The sequence below is a fragment of the Petaurus breviceps genome, unplaced genomic scaffold (assembly GCF_028583685.1).
Source record: "Petaurus breviceps papuanus isolate PSGF00001 unplaced genomic scaffold, PetGlider_PUasm1.0 90145, whole genome shotgun sequence".
In the NCBI taxonomy this organism is placed as follows: Eukaryota; Metazoa; Chordata; class Mammalia; order Diprotodontia; family Petauridae; genus Petaurus; species Petaurus breviceps.
The window spans coordinates 1,335,580-1,353,429 of NW_027187185.1; the positions used below are offsets into that span (position 1 = coordinate 1,335,580).

At 36.5% G+C, this 17,850-nt stretch overlaps 1 protein-coding gene across 3 annotated transcripts in view; it reads right to left on the reverse strand.

Annotated features, from left to right (window-relative positions):
* The window catches only part of LOC138176726 (low-density lipoprotein receptor-related protein 1B-like), a 91,945-nt gene that overhangs the window by 13,867 nt on the left and 60,228 nt on the right, over nucleotides 1–17,850 (reverse strand). For all 3 annotated transcript variants that reach the window (XM_069107551.1, XM_069107549.1, XM_069107548.1), the window contains one exon: nucleotides 4,639–4,715. In XM_069107551.1, coding sequence (XP_068963652.1) covers nucleotides 4,639–4,715 — 77 coding nt within the window. The remainder of the gene's footprint in view (nucleotides 1–4,638; nucleotides 4,716–17,850) is intronic.

Genomic DNA, 17,850 nt, shown 5'->3' on the forward strand with positions numbered 1-17,850 from the left:
ATACTGTGATTCACAATACATTGAGTCCTATTTTATGTAGGTTTAGATTTTAAAGTCAGAATGTAGGTTGGAAATTTCATATAGTCAAAATCACTTGAAAATTCATTAAATTGTTCATAAAGTATAGTGTAGCAGTTACAGTTGAAGCTGGAAAGGGGCTAGTGTTTCATTAAAAGAAGGCAGTAAGTATCAGAGAACAGCTGGATCAGAGATGGTTGTTATGGAAACAATTGAATAGAAATTGTATTTTTCACTATGCCCAGCTAAGCTATTGATTAGGAGAGGGAAAACAAACACCTCTAAAAACCTATGTGTAAAGAAAACTTATAACTGGGGGGCGGGGATATTTTTGAATTCACACCCATGTGTTATTCTGTTCTGTGGGTGATCCCACCACAAAACTGTTTCTTCTTCCAAACGAACTTTAAAGCAGGGACCTTTCTGGCTAACCTGGATACCCAAAGAGGGCAACAGAGGCTCTTCTCCTAAAATTTATTAAGTCTAAGCAGAACAGATTATCTTCTTGAAGGTGTGATGAAGGGGAAATTGTGAAATCGTATTCAAAGTTCCAAGATACCCGAACTAATTGAGAAATTGAGAATGACTGAGGGAATAGTGGATTTTCCTTTCCCATCTCGTCCTTGTATCAAAGAATATCTTCATTAAGTAGAATAGCTGGAAGTACTTATGTTGTGATTTCTCTGTCTCTTTTTGCCTAGTGCTGAATTTAGTTAAATTTGTTTGTAACCCAAAACTGCAAAACCCATTGGTGTGGGACTTTTCAATTATTAGAGATAAATGTCTTGAAGCTGCATGAGGAGTCAGAGCAGAGTTGTCAGAAGAGGGAGAGAGAAGAGGTCTCTAGTTTCCTCAGGTTCTCCAGTCTCTTTGGGGGCTTCTGGCTTCCAGCATCAAGAGAGTAAAGATGTGGGATTCTAACCTCTCTTCAGGGGCATAAAGAGAGAAAGACTGAAAAAAAAAACCGCCATGAGTGGAGCTGGCATTCTCTTTCATGTCTCTATCCTTGCCTTGCTGCACTAGAGATCGGGGGAATTTTCCCCTTTGGTGAGATTTGGTGCTCTTTCTTGAGTGAACTGAGATACCTTGCTCTCAATGCGAGAGCTCCTTCACTCTGGACTCTTTGTAGTACTTCACTCTGTATATATTCTCTTATTTATACTTTCTCTGACTTCTGTTTTGCTACCATTTTTTGATAAATGGGTTTCTTTGCTATTTGCTATGTGAGTTAATTGTGGAATTACTATTTGGTGGGCAGGGAATTAAGCCTTGGATATAAAATTGGGGGTCCTCCTTTCCCTATTAATGAATAGCAATCAAGAATTTACCTTGAAACTAAAAAATAATAACACCTTGGATAATGATATATAAGGGAGGAGATAGAAATAAACCTAGCCTGGTTACCACCTTTTTCTGAGAACCAAGTGGCCAGCTGTTCTTGGAGAAACTTGAAACCCTTGAAGAAGGGTGGTAGAAGAGGTGTTCAAGATGCATCTATTCCTGTTTCCCTTTAAGCCACACTTTGAGTCAGTTTCTCATTGTGTGTTCAATTTGTATAAAGCAACTTTTTTGGTAGTTGTTCACAGCAGGATGTCTGTGAAAGTCGGAGTTATCTAGGGAAGGTTTTTTAGAAGGAGTAGGCCTAGGCCTGATTATTTAAGATTCGAACAAGCAGAAGGTACAAGAGGGGAAGGGAGAATTCTTGGCAGGAAGAAAATAGAGAAAATTGAGGCCAAGATGGTGCAATGGGAATTAGCAAAGTGTGGTTGATGGGAAGATGATAGACCTGAGTAGAAGGTGGATATCAAAGGAAGTATGGCTTAGTGGATACAGAACTGGACCTGGAAGCCTGTGGCCCCGGGCAAATTCTACACCAGATACCTAATAACTTTGTGGCCCTTGGCACGTCACCTATCCTTTCTGTAATCTCAGTGGCCTCACATTTAAAGTGAAGGGTAGAGGTTAGATGCAGTGGCTTCTAAAGTCACTTCTAGTTCTAGATCTGTGATCCTGTTAATTAGGCTAGAGAGAAAGGGAGGTTGTGGTTCACCCATGGAAGGCATTGAAAGGCAGGGAGAGAAATTCATATTGGTTATTGGAAAGATCGGGTTTTTTTTATTACCTTAAGATTTTCCCATTGCAATATTACCCACATTTTCCCCTCCGTTCATCATCCCCCAAACTATCTACTATGCTTCCCCTCTCCCTTGGATTTCCTCACATGAGTGTGTCTTCTCAGTGTACAATGCTTCATGATTCTTCCTTTTATCTACCCATTTTTATTTTGAATTTGTTTGTGTGATTTTTGTACTCACCCCTCCTTCCCCCCAATGTAATTTTCTTGAGGGCAAGGATCATATTGTAAGCACTTAATAAGTATTTGTTAAATTTCATTGAATTGAACTTTAGAAGTCCTATCCACATGAAAACATAACTTTAAGGAAAAGAAAAATCAAAATAACTTAGGCAAGGGCTATGCTATGCCAATAGGAATTCATTTCTGACTATTATCAATAGTACCTCTCCTAGGCAACACATAGCCCAATTCCAATTCCTCTTAGATGGAGTCTTCAGTAATTAGAGCTAGAGGGACCTCAGGCATTAAGGCTACCCTCCCCTCATTTGACATTTGCCAAAATATTTATGTTTATTTATACATATGGCTGGTTATATAAGCATATATACACATAAACAAATACCTTTCTATATAATATACTGTGGTTTTGTAGTGTATTTCTTCAATATTTTAAGAAAATAATGTCCTCAACTGTTTGCCACCTTCTCATTTTTCTTTCTGGGACTCTTTCCCACCTTCTTATCACTTTCTTCTTTCCCAGTCTCCTCTAGGATCATGCTCTCCTAAACAATTTATTACTTAGCTAATATTTCTAGTTGCTTTTTTGGGGGGGAGCAGGTGATTTCAGCTAAATGTTAGGAGAATAATATGATTTGTAAATGATGTAGGACATTAATTTAATTTAATTTATTTTTTGCTTTTTTGGAGGGGGGAAGGTAGGGCAATTAGGGTTAAGTGATTTGCCCAAGGTCACATGGCTAGTAAATGTTAAGTGTCTGAGGCCAGATGACACTACTTATACACACTTATTTGTACTAAACTGTGAATGCATGAAAGCTCCTTAATAGTCCTAGAGGCAGGTGTATCTTTTTTTTTTAAAATTTTCAAGAATGCTTGCTAAAGATTTCCCTACCCTAACCCATTGCAAATTCTCTAAATGGTAGCCCTTCATGCACTGTAGCAAACTGAAAAATTGTGAACATTATGTGGGATGGGGAGGAGGAGGAAAATCACAAAAGAATTATGAGAAAGTAATAAAACCATAGAGGCAGGTTTACCATACCTTGGAGTCTCCAAGCAGGATTAGTATCCTCCTAAATTGTTTCTAGTTTTCACAATTCTTTCCCTTTGTCTAGTTCTAAACACAAGATTTTTTTTCTCCAAATGTCAAGCATTTTTGCCAGGGATCATGGTATCAAAACTGGGGTCCTAGGGACTGGGGCAAGGTGTGCCTGGCCATTTACAAGGATAAGTCAATTAGAGACTCTATACATGTATGTGTGTCTAAATATATACATGTATGTACACATACACACACGTGTGATGCTGAATTGTTTTCAGTCCTGTCCAACTTTTTGTGACCCCATTTGGGGTTTTCATGGCAGAGAGACTAGAGTGGTTTGCATTATATAATACATTATATATAGCTTAAAGGCTATCAATAGCATGAAATGTGTGTTTATACATATATACATAGATATATAATTTGTCACTTCTGAATATTTTAATGAGAATTTATTAATGTTTGCTTACTTAACTGACTTAACAGACTTTTCCATTCTTTCATTTCATACTCAAAATTGCTAACAAGATTCATGGATTGGAAACCTTTATTTCAGGATACTTTACTTTGAAAACTTCTAGGAAACACTAAGTTGAGAAGGGGAAAACATGACTACACAGCTAAATTTCAGTTTTAGGTGGTATCTGAGAGACAGCAAAGCTTGTCCTAGGACTAAAGCTTCACAACAAAGCTCTTAGAAGGTTGAACATATTTTAAGTTCTCTTCCAAATTGACACCTTAAAAGTGATTAAACTACAAATCAACCGTGGCCTTTATGAGCAAATGGATGCTAATTTTCTTCTCTTTGGGATTAATCAAATGAGAAGGCCTTTCCCACAACATTTCAAGATGTATGTTTGGAATGGGGAAGGAGGCAAAGCAGTTTGCTTTAATTATAAAATATGACTTTCCAACCTCCCCTGGTGATCTTTTCACATCATGTCATGATATTCACAGCATTTGTAACCTAACATACATTTCCCAAGAAAAGCTTATGCTGGGCTTGCAAAAAGTCAGCACTTTGCCACCTGCCATAGCTCAAAGTGAAGTATAACTGCTTAAAGGGACATTCTCGTGATGAATCAAATCATGAGGGAGAGCTAAGTATGCTGCATTTCAAAAACACCTGGCCTGCAGTAGACCCCTTCAAATGCCCCAGAAATGACTGCTTCCTCCGTCTCATCTCCTTCAGTAAAGGCATCAAAAAACCCTGGTTTGTACGATTTACAAGCCATCGAGGGCATTAATCTTAAACACTTACTTGTACTGATGTGATCAGACTTGCTGCTCTTTGGAGCTGGCCTTTCACACTGGGTGCCTGACCAGTTGGCAGAACATCTGAAAGGATCCAATGAAGAAAGTAAAATTAGTGGAGTCTGACATTGAACTCACAAAGCCCAGAATGAAAAGATAACCACTGGACAAACTTAGTCCTAAGCTTTACAAGGAGACATCCTTTGAAGTTTCCTATATATTGTCAGCATGCCGAGAAGTTTCTTGAATTGAATGCCTTGGTTTAGACACTTAAAAAAAAGACACACATATACACCATGATTTATAATCATAACTGTTATAAATTATTTTAAGATTTCAAGTTTTTACAAGAAATACAAATTTGGTAAAAGGAACAAATGTATTATGGGTACATTCTATATAGTAAATAATATGAAGATTATGGATACATTCTATATAGTAAAATTTAACATTTCCCTTTACAAGTTGTAACTTCTAATGTGACTCCATGACTTTTTTCCCCATCAAGGAGGAGGGCAATAATGCCTTATAAGACTAACACATTCTTAGCAAATGACAAATCTCTTGATTTGATCCAACTTTGTATTTTTTGCAGACTTCAGGGCAGGGGAAGGGAGTCATGGTGCTCTCCTATCAATAAAATCTCTGCTAGTGGTTTAGCATTAGGAAAATACATCTAGCTTATTTGGTATAATTTTGGACATTCTCCCTGTGAATCTTAGCAACGGCTCTAGAAATGAATGAAATTAGCAGTGATAACAGATCAAAAGTGATTTTTTTAAAACTCAGCAACTGAAGAATTTACTGTCAGTCTCGAAATCAAAAGGAGTGTTGGAATAGTATCTTTTTCAATATGAATAATGCCTTTGATGAATGCAAGATTCACGTGGATATATGTCAGAGGGAAACTACTGTCTTTACCAGAGATTCTATTCAATTGGCTTCATTTCTTACCAAGGGTACCATCAAACTGTCTCCATATTAAGATCTGGCTCTACACTCACAGTTTTGAAAGTGATAGCATAGTTCTAAGAACCATTCCAACTATCATATTCAAGATCAATCAGAGTATTTACCACTTCCAGTTCTCTGACTATTCCGTCGCTGCATGAATGGACTGTGGTGATTGGGTCAGCCAAAAGTTAGTTGTCACTCTTTTTTAATCCATCTTTCTACCATTTCATGTGTATACAGGTGAATATAAATCATGTGCAATTTATATGAAAGTGAGAGTTCACATTGGTATCATTTTCCCCAAAACATGGGCATGTTATAGAAAATAACTGATAGTGATAAATTAAGAAAAAGATTAACTTTTTCATACGAAAAATGATTTCAACATAGCTGACAATAATAGGGCTGATTTTAAAGATAGGGTTATTTTATTAATAATGATAAATATAAAACTATGAGTATGGAGTATGATTTAAATGGAAATTAATATTATTATTCATACTAGGAGTTCAAACAAAAATTCATGCATTATCCCATTCCTTATCTCAATCTGCCCCTTTCTCCCATCTTATTTGAATTCCCATATAGAAAAATTTATTCTGTATCTCATAGATAATTCAAATTTAAGGAAGAAAAAGAACATGTAGTAAAGCCAGTTGTCTATAATTATCTATATTCACAAAGTGCCATGGTAAAATCAGTAAATTTCAGAGCATTTGATTAAAATAACCTCACAGGAACATAAAAATTCTCCCAATAATGGGCTCTAAAACTAAATGATATGGGGAGACATCTTCAATTCTCCACTTCTGATTCCTTATATAGACACAGACTATAGACAAATAATGCCAGAAAGTTGAGGCAATTATCCTGAATGTAGGAAAAAAATGCCTTTGTGTTGAATCGTTTAGGGAATCTCTTTTTCTCTGTGTGTCTGTGTCTCTCTGTCTGTCTCTCTCTCCCTCCCTCTATCATTTTTTACTTGACTTTCTGATCTATCTTGCATTATTTGTTTATTTAAAATTAGTTCTGTAAAGATTTCATTATGTGTGGCAAAATCTAAATTGGAGTGTATCTCATAAAAGGCAAATGGATTTAGGCACATATTACCCCACAGATGAGAAACTTCTAAGGTTCATTACTATGCAACTCTTGTATGACAGATATGAAGTGGAATTGTTCAGTAATTGGAGGATTAAAGGCTAACTTGAACAGCTTATGCTGTGACATGGCCCATCATACTAAAGTACATCAGAAGGGTTTTAAAAATATGTCTATATAGCTAAAGATAAGCATGAAGTTTTCTCTAAGAGGGCACTGTTTGTGTGATACTTATTTCAACCTGTACACTGATTTAAATTTAAGAGTATACAGTTGGCATTTGTAAATATCTTGATTAAGTTGCTAATAACTAGCAGACTTATATACTAGTAGTTGTGATACTCTTCAACACAAACTTTAAATGGAAAGAACATACCTAAAGTTGACTCCATGGGGAATATTTTAATTATTAAAGACTGGAAATAACTATTAGAGACTGCATTGGATATGTAATTAAGTTTATCATCCATACATGTGTACATATACACAGGTATTTACATGATGTACACATACATATATGCATATATATGTACAATGTGTATGTATATTGGTATTTTAATTAACTGATGATCTTACAGTCTTTTATATCCTCCATATAACATGATGTTTATGGTTCTAAGATTGAATAAGGTGTTCTGTTTTGCATATGTTCCATTAAAAAATAATCCCTTCTGAGATATTAAATCAAATGGAAATCATTATTCTTGCTTCCTACCTTACAAAATTAATTGTAATTAAAATGAAAACTCATAGAATTTGCTTCTCCACAAGTCCTACTTCTGATGTCAGATTTAAGAGTGAATCTTTCCACTATCTTTATGGAAACTCATAAATTTTCATAGTCTTTACAGACTACAAAGATAAAAAAAAGCATTAATGACAGGCTATCTTATGATGGGAAATTTTGTACATTCCTTCGAATGTTTCTATTTAATGGACTGATAAATGCTTTTTTAAATCCATAACTACATCTTTTGTAGTTATCCCTTTAATCAAATTCCTCCTGGCCATTTTCCACTTGCATTGCTGTATCTAAACACCTGATTTGTTGTTTTGTTGTTTGTTTGTTCTTTTGTTTCTAATATCCTTGTAGTCAGTTTTTCATGGAATAATAATGTCATTTTGTCTACCTTTTCAAACCTTTCCTTCCTTCCTTCCTTCCTTCCTTCCTTCCTTCCTTCCTTCCTTCCTTCCTTCCTTCCTTCCTTCCTTCCTTCCTTCCTCTCCCCCTCCCTCTTCCTTCTCTTTCTTCCTTTCCTTTCTTTAATTCCTTGTCTCCAACTCTTTGTCTTTTTTTCTCTGTAATTCTGAAAATAGCTTTATTGATGATTTCCTTTCTTTTCTGGGGCAACTAGGTGGTGCAGTAGAAACAGAACCAGGCCTGTAGTCAAGAAGACTCATCTGGGGGCGGCTAAGCAGCATAGTGAATAGAGCACTGACCATGGAGTCAGGAGTACCTGAGTTCAAATCTGCCCTCAGGCACTTGACCCTTACTAGCCCTGTGACCTTGGGCAAGTCACTTAACCTCAGTTGCCCTGCTTTTCTCCCTCCAAAAAAAAAGAAGACTTATTTTCCTAAGCTTAACTCTGGTCTCAGATACTTACAAGTTGTGTGACCCTGGGCAAGTCATTTAACCCTGTTTACCTCAGTTTCCTCATCTGTAAAATGAGCTGGAGAAAGAAGTGGAAAACCACTCCAGTATTTTTGCCAAGAAAACTCCAAATGGGGTCTTGGAGAGTCAGACACAAAATGAACAAACAATAATAAAAAAATTCTTTTCTAAATATCTGGGGTTAGCTGCCTAGTAGTGCTTTGTCTCTTTAACTACATCATAAGCTCCTTTTGACAAGAGACTAACCCAGTTTTATGAATAGTATTCCCTAGAGTGCTATGCACATAATAAGTACTCTTTTTTTTTTGCCTTTTTTTTGGGGGGGAGGGCAATTGGGGCTAAGTGACTTGCCCAAGGTCACAAAGCTAATAAGTGTTAAGTGTCTGAGGCCAGATTTGAACTCAGGTTCTCCTGACTCCAGGGCCTGTGCTCTATTCACTGCACCACCTAGCCTCCCCAATAAGTACTCTTTATACTGACTTTATTTGAAGTTACTTTACCCCCTATTCTTTGATTGAAATAATTCTAACCATTCTTCTCACTGTTACAATTATCCCTCAGTTAATTTCTTTAACTTCTACCATAGAAGTACCCTGGGCCTGAAATGCCCTACATTCCTATTCTATCACTTTTTTTTTTTTACAATTTTTAAAATTCTAACAAGAAAACTTCCCAGGCCTCAAGGAAATAAATTCTTGTTTTATCTCTTCCTCACTAATTCTTGGCCTCAGTAGCCTCATCTGTAAAATTAAGAACTTGGATTAGATGGCCTTTAAAGTCCCTTCTATTTCTAGATCCAAAGATCTAAGTAATAGAAAAGAAAAGAGTTTACCACAAGGAAGTATACATTAAAAGGGAGCATGAAATAGAGGCCAAAAGGCCACTTTACCTTAGAGAGGGCCTGGGTTCAATTCTTACTAATGAGACATATTATATATAGGATCATTTCCAAGTGAAAGACATTAAGCTGAAGATAAATTGTGCATTTCAGATGTGCCTTGGTAGACACCTTAATGAAAAGAACTTTTGTGACCTTGTAATGGCAAGCACAGAACTAGTTTACACCTTGTTTCAGCTATTGAATGAACACCTTTTTTCAGTTCAAGTTTCTTTTGAGCCTTGTATCAAGACTGTTAAGAAACAGAACATGTGAACCTCACAACTTGCGAACTTTTGGGGAGGAGCTGTGCACAAGTTGGACAGTCAGAACTTCTTGGGATAAGTACCATGGAGGGAGGGAAGCTGCTGCTGGACTGAAGACTGAACTGAGAATTGAGAAAAACTGAGAAGAGGAATGAGAATTGAGGACTGAACCAGAATTTCTTGGAGCAATCCACATGGAGGATCGATAAAGTGATTTTGATTTTGACAACAGAGCTTATGGTGCTGAAGATTTCCGAGGGCCAACCGGACCTGCCGAGGAGTTCCAAGGGCCAGCTGGAGCTGCCAAAGACTGAGGAAGCGTGACTGTGGTGCCAGTACTTTGCACAAATGTTGTTGTGACTTTGTTAATGTGAATGAATGTCCTTGTGTCTTTGTTAAGTCTTGTCTTCCCAGGAACAGAGGCTGTGAAGAATTTGAGATGGACTGGACACTAATGAGCTTCAATATGGAATGGAAACTGGACAAGGAACTGGACGGAGAACTGGATAAGGAACTGGGAGCTGCTTGCCTTTGAACCCAGGTGACAGTTGGAGCTGGGACTATGGAAGAGAAACCATAGAAGCTGAGAGCCAGCCTTGAGTCAAGCTGAAAGAACTTGTACTGAAAGTCCTTGAATATGTGTACTGACTGAGAAGATTATGATTTACTGTGGGTGGAGAACTTTGAATTTTGTACTTTGTGACTGAATTAAGGATTTTGTGATTGACTAAATGAATGTACTTTGTTGAAAACTATGTGACCACTTTGGTGATAAGTTATTGAGTTGTGACATGGTGAATGCTGTATTTTGGTTTTTTGTGATAAGTTGTAATATTGTGAATGCTGTTTGCTGATTTTTTTAATGTTTTCCTCTGATTTGTTATTGAATAAATAGAGAGCTCTCTATACTCTTGAAAGCTATTCACAGCAGCAGTCCTCTGGAAAGCTGCTCATGCTTGGACCTCTATACTGGAATGAAATCACTGATTCAGACCAGAATAAAGAAAAAAAGAGGCAAGAAAAAGTCCCTTTCAGGATGAAATTAGAGAAATATTCCCAATTTTTAGAACCATAAAAGCAATGTTAACATAGTAGGGAGAATACTGAACTTCAAGTGATAAAGACTGGGATTTGAATTCTGTCCCTGACACTGGAGCCTCAAGTTTTTAGTCTCAGCAATGGGAATAATAAAACTTCTAGAGCCAACCTCCCAGGATTTTGAGATTCAAATGAGATTATTATTATTATTATTAATGCAACTAAAAATAGCTAACAGTTATATATCACTTATGTGCTAGGCAATATGCAAAGTTCTCTACAATTATCAATTATCTCATCTGATCCTCATAATCAGGGAAATAGGTGCTATTATTATCCCCACTTTGTATTTGAGAAAACTGAGGCAAACAAAGGTTATATGACTTGCCCAGAGTCACACAGCTAGTATCTAAGACCAGATTTGAGCTCTCATCTTTCTGATTCCAGGTCCAGTGTGAAACCTAGCTACCTAGATGATAGTATATGTTCATACTGTATACTGATATTAAACACTTGGAAAACTTTTAAGATGATAATATCATCAATTTTATGATTATAGGATCACAAATTTAAAGCTAGGAAGAATGTAACAGGCAGTGTGGTGTAGGGTGCAGAATGCTACACTTTTAGTCAAGTACACCTGGATTCAAAATATAACTCAGACACTTAATGTTTGTATGGCCCTAAGCAAGTCACTTAAGATTTTTGGGCCTTACTTATATCATATATAAGATGAGGATAATAATAACTACCATCTCATAGGGATGTTGTGAGGCCCAAATGAGATAAATGTACATAAAATTGAATCTCTCTATAAATAACAAATATTATTATGTGGCCTAATCCTAAAAAAAAAAAACTGAGGCCCAAGGAGGTTAGGTGAATTGTCCAGCTATATGGGATGCAATTCCATAGTTGGTAAAGAGAAAGTCAAAAGAAATATACTATTGAAGTATAGGACTTTTTGGTGTATGAGCTAGGAAACCAGAAGAATTCATGAAGATTTGTTAAAATCCAGAAGTAGTGTTCCTTATTGAATGAAGAGTACCTTTCATTTCTTGGAAAATGGCTTTAGATCACAGGTTCTCAAAATGTGGTTCTCATAGACCTCTGGCAGTCCTTGAGATTCTTATAGGAAGCTGGGAGGTCAAAACTATTTTTATAATAATTCTAAGATGTTATTCAGCTATTAAAATCCTCTTCCCCTTTCCAACTACTTATCTATATGATACTGGCTTTTCTTCACATATTTTAATAAAAACCATAGACTGTATTACAACAGATTGAATGTAGAAGCAGATATGAGAATCCATCTTCTAGTAAATTAGATTGTAAAAAAGATATGAAAAATATGCAAAACAATACCATTTATCACACTTTTTTGGTTTTGAAATATGTAGCATTTTAATAAAATTTATCATAATTATCATTTTGTTAACATATAATTCTTACTTTAGTAGAATAAATATTTTTATATTTGTCATTTTAAATTTCGATTATGATAAATTTCAATAGCTATATAGCCCACATAAACAAAAGCTCTTTGAGATCTGCAATAATTTTTAAGGGTATAAATGGGGACCTGAGACCAAAAAGTTTGAGAACCCCTTAGCCCAGATAAACCTTCTATAAAAAAAGTGGTACCATCTGTGAACTTTAGATATGACAAGTTGAGTTATTCTTTTTCTTAATGATGAGAGGAAAACTCTAATAGGATATTTAAAATTTTATTTTAATTTTTAATAACATTTGATAATAGTCTCTTCTCTTCACTTTGGTTTGATATGGATCAGGGGTTATTTGTGATGAGGTTGGGTGATTATTTAGATAGTGGCTAAATAGCGAGGTGTGTTCACAGTATCAAAAGTCCACCGGCAATCAGGATTCTCTCTCTTTTGGGAGAATTTAAGGAAGATTTTGGATTTGTAGAATGGCCAGTGACCTTTGTTCACCCATGGACAACATATGCATATGATCAGAGGACCATAGATCTAGAGTTGAAAGCACTCTGAGGTTTCACTGAGCTTTCATTTAATACAAAGGAAACTGAGGGCCAGATTGCTCGGGTGATTTGCACAGGATCTTGAAAATAATGATTTGAGTTGGAAAAATTCTAAATAAGGTTTTGGAATTAAAGAAAAGCAGGAAATTCTGACTCAGTTGAGAAATCTAAGATAGCTTAAGTTAGATAAATAAAATTGAGTAAATCCCAGCTGTTAGATATCAAGATAGAATAATGTAAAGAGCAATAGATTTGTAGTCAGAAGGTTAGATTTAAATCACAGGTCTGTAATTTACTACCAGCATGACCTTGGGTAATTTATTTCCCTTCTCTGGGTCTTGGTTTCTTCAACTATAAAATGAGGGGTCCAACCTGATGACCTCCAAGTTCCCTAAAAGATGTAATCTATGGTGTTGTGATTTTATATGCCATTGGGTAGTTTCTTTTCTAAGTAAATCTGATTATAGTGACCTTCTGCATTATTCTTGAAATAAATGGTTTGGGTTTTTTTGAGTAAACAGTTGGAGGGGAAATGTACAGGGCTTTACCTGTGTTCCCAGAAGACTAGAAGGGAAGGAAGGGAGCAGTACAGGTTCTAGTGTCACAGAAAAAAAGGAGCAACAGTAAAAGAAGGGGGTAGGGTGGCAGGTGGTCAAAGATAGGATCCAGGGGAGTTTTGAACCGGATGAGTCAAGCTATCTATGGAACAAGGTCATGTTCTCAGTGTCCTGGTTGAAAGGTTAAAAAAAAAATCAGCCAAGTTTAGATTAAGGCATAAAGGAAACCCATGCTAGGGACAAAGTATCCCTGTGTCAGTTTCATGAAAAATGTGGTCCTCAGGTCTGGGGTCTCCTCACTGGGCTCACAGTCTCAGGGAAACCATGACATGGATATCTGTTCCTCTTTTTATACAATCTAAAGGTCAAGGGACTTTTCTGACCAAAATGAAATCTAAAGGTGAACTGCAAGGCAGCTTGAAATTAAATTGATCCTCTTCAATGTGTTCTGTGCTGCCCTTATTAACCATGATGGCAAAGGTATTCAGGAAGAAAAATCTTTTAATATACCCTTTCCTTTCTTCACACATGAAAATTGATGGGATGCAGTATTAGAGAGTCCTGAAAGGTTTCTCTCTTGATGCCACACATACCCTCAGTACTCCAGAAATCTCATTTGATGAAGATGAACAAGTTTTATCACATGTGGTGCAGAAGAGTCAGGCAGCAAGATTTTCAAATAAAAAAGAGACTGCTTTGGAAAGAACCAAAAGCCAAAAGTGAACTCAAAAGAGAATGTGTTTAGTTTATATGTATTAATTTACCAATTTCCACCATTCTGGGGACAAGGCACTTCTGTTTTCCATAACCTTTCTACATTTTATAAACTATTTCATCCTTTTTTCTTAAGACATGTTTTTTAAATTAAAAAAAATTTTTTTTTGCTTTTTGGAGGGGGGAAGGTAGGGCAATTGGGGTTAAGTGACTTGCCGAAGATCACACGGCTAGTTTTGTTTTAAGTGTCTGAGGCCGGATTTGAACTCAGGTCCTCCTGACTCCAGGGCCGGTGCTCTATTCACTGTGTTACCTAGCTGCCCCAAGACATGTTAATTCTGAAAAACTCAGTGAAATCTGAACTAGTAAGTTGGGTCTTAAAAAAAAAATTTAAAATTCCCTTTTAACTTGTGTGCTTGTTTTGCAATTACATTAATCAGCCAATCAATATTAGAGAGAAATACATCAATCCTAGCTTCTCTACATACACAGAATGGGAGCTTTGGGGCTTCACTCAATACATCTTCAAATAAGAGGTTTCCCATTACTCTTTGCCCCTCCCACCCCCAAGATTTGCTCCTGGGATTTGAAATGGATCTTTTACATTTAACTCTTAGATCCATGGCTTTCTCTGAGCCAATTATGCTTTCTCAGCATTAGAGTGGGCCTACCTTTAACATACTGGGCACTCAATAGTCACTGAATGACTAGATGAGTAAATGAATGAATGCCAGTGGGAGTTGTCTGCTATCCAGTATCATCCAATTATCATTCAAAGCCAGAAATTTAGTTCATCCAACTTAGATTGGCTCTGATGCTGACATAAAGGAACATATAAATGGTTATGATTGCCTTTTTTGATGTTAGCTTCTACATTTTGTAGATATTTTAAAAACATTCCACTTTCCTATAATGACCCATAATGGATCTTCCATCTATTCATTTGAACTTTTTTGAAGCTATATATTCTTTTCTTATCATCTCTCAAAGAATGAGTTTAAATCACCCACTACAGTTTTATCTTTTCAGCTCACTTGGTACTTTTTTATACTTCCTTATATATATTTTTTTATGTGTAAATGTCTTATTTACTCAATTTAATCATAAGTTCCTGGAAGGCAGGAGTTATGACTTAAGCAACTTCTTATTCTATACAGTATTTAAGACAATGACTCAAAAAAAGCTAGGCTCTCAATAAATATTAGTTAATCATAAAATGTCAGTCAGGACAAACTTTAGAGATAATTTAATCTAAAATGTACTGAATAGTAATTATTTCTACAATATTGCCATCAAATTGTCATCTAGTCTCCTTCTAAGGACCTCAATCTTCTTTTGAACAGCACTGATAGGAAATTGTTCCTTAAATTGCCTCCCTGCAATTTTTATATCATTACTTCTTCATTTACAGACCAAACAAGTCTCATTAATCCCTTTCCACATGACAGGTCTTCAATTATCAATTCTCTTCTCCGTACTATAAACATACTCCAGTTCCTTCCACGTAGCCTCATATGGCATGGTTTCAAGTCTTATCACCATACTAGTTACTGTCCTTTGGACACATTCTTAATCTTTCAATGTCATTCCAAAAATACAGCACAGAGGATGGAACCCAGTGTTTCAGTCATGTTGGAAAACAAGAGGGATATAACTTTTTAAATTCTGAACTCTATATTTCTTTTAATGTTGCCTAAGATTGCATTTTGGAAGTCTTATTACACTATTATATTAAGTCAGTAAAACTCCCCAAACCTTTGCTTTCCCCATCTTCTGCTTGTGCCATTAATTTTCTGAAGCCAAGAATCTCTGAGATTCTAGTAGCTACAGACAGAATTGTACTGAGGTACATGGCTGAGAACGCAGGAAGAATTGAGTATTAGTAAAAAGAAATCGAGATGGAAAGGAAAAGCAAAGGAGGGCCAAATGCCTGGTTAACAGATACAGAAGCAACTCTCATTCATGACAAATGTTTCAGATATCTTCCTCCACGCTGAAATGTTCCACTTCTGGTATTCTCCCCAGTGTAATGCGTTGAATATGTTTCTATAATTCCTAGCCCCATTCCTCTTCAGGCTACATTCATGATTCTCCCTAGATTTTTTCTTCTCCAATGTCCCCAAACCTTTTTCCTTTAGAAGCTCACTCTACCTCTGAACTGCACACCCTGGAAGTTTGTGTGTGCTCCTGGAGTTTCTCCCTTTGATTGGCTGGCTCCTCCCAGAATCTCCATTTTAAGGAGCGAGGTCCAGGCCAGCCATACCTTCATTCCTCTCCAAGCAGCACTCTTGACTTTCCCAGACTTTCTGTATAAAGCCACATATCGTCCATGCATCGTAATCCTTTCTCACTCTCCTTACAGCTTCTTTTTAAGTGTTGTTCCATTAGCATGTAAGCTGCTTGAAGGCAGGTCTGTCTTTCTGCCAGTATTTGTATTTGCAGTGCTTAGCACAGTGCCTGGGACACAGTAATTACTTAATAAATGCTCACTGACTTGATTTGACTCCACTCTTCTCCAGGTACTTTCCTCTTTCTATTGAATTGTCTGTAGAGATATCAGAGGTTCTGATCACAATAGGATTCGCTACACATTTTATTCTTAGAGCTATAGCACTTCATCTCATTCTCTCTCCAACCTTGATGTCACCTGGGTGCCACAATCAGATCTTTTGGCTGCCCCAAATTTTCCCAGGAGGTCTTGTTTTCATACATCCCAATTTTGCTCTTCTCATTCTGTCAACTCACTGCTCTGGAGGGTGGGAAGGTTTTATTCACAAAAGTCAATTCAGACACACAAAGGGAAGTGCTTACCATGCCTAAGATATCATACATTCCATGGCCTAACCCTTGACAACGATATTCTGGTGATAAGTATTATACAAGTCAAATTTATAGAAAGTAATGTGGCAGTCCAGATGCCTCTGCTCAGCTCAGACTTTTGCAAATACTTTATTGAAATCCAGGTACATTGTATCCACTCCCCTTATCTACCAGTCTAACAATCCTATCAGGAAGGAAATGAGGCTAGCCTTCCACGACATGTTCTTGATGAAACTATGTTGACACATAAAGATTATCTTTTTCCTTTCAATATGTTTATAAAACATTCTTTTGACTAACATGATATAGAACTTTGCCAGGAATCAGGGCCAGTCAACTTTACCAGTCTCTCCCTCTCTCTCTGTATACACACATGCGTGTACACACACACACATACATATTTTTAAATCCACTTTCTTTTTTTAAATTTCTTTTAAAATTTTTTTTTATTTTGCTTTTTGAAGGGGGAGGAGCAGGGCAATTGGGGTTAAATGACTTGCCCAAGGTCACAGTGCTAGTAAGTGTTAAGTGTCTGAGGCTGGATTTGAACTCAGGTCCTCATGACTCCAGGGCTGGTGTTCTATTCATTGCACCACCTAGCCACCCCTCTTTTTTTGTTGGAAATCAGAAGAACATTTTTTTTCCAATTTTTATTTTTAAAGAATCTCTCAATTTGATGATGAATTTTTAAAGATGGCCAACAACAACTCAATAATTATACCTACAAGTTATTTTAGTACCTTTTGATGGAATTCACTCAGGGCTGGTAACTTGAGATCATTGACAGTAGCCAGGTATCTCTCCTCTCTCATTTGGGAATTTAAACCCCTGTTAACCACCTTGCCAGTCTGAAGATCATGTCTCTTATTAGAGTGAACAGAAGTAAAGTAGAAGTAGCAGTATTTTACTCTTCTGTCATTATAATCTTATGTATCCTCAAAGTAGTGGTCTTAGTTGTTCTTCCTCACTAGCCCTTTTGCCACCAAAACAGCTATAAAAATACTTTTTGGTATCCTTAGATCATTCTTTGAACTGAGTTTTCTTGTCATTATTATAGGACCATCTTGGACTTTTATTGTCATCTTGCACTAGTTTCTTCACTAGATTCTACCTTCTGTATACATGTGTCTTTTTTTAAATGAATTGGTTAGTATGTTTTCTCTATACCCAGTTGTTTCTTCAGATAGCTCTTCCTTTTCTTCTTCAATTGAATCATTTGTGTTTTTGAATGGATAGTGAAATTATGTGAACTTCTGTAGTCAACAAACAAATCACTAC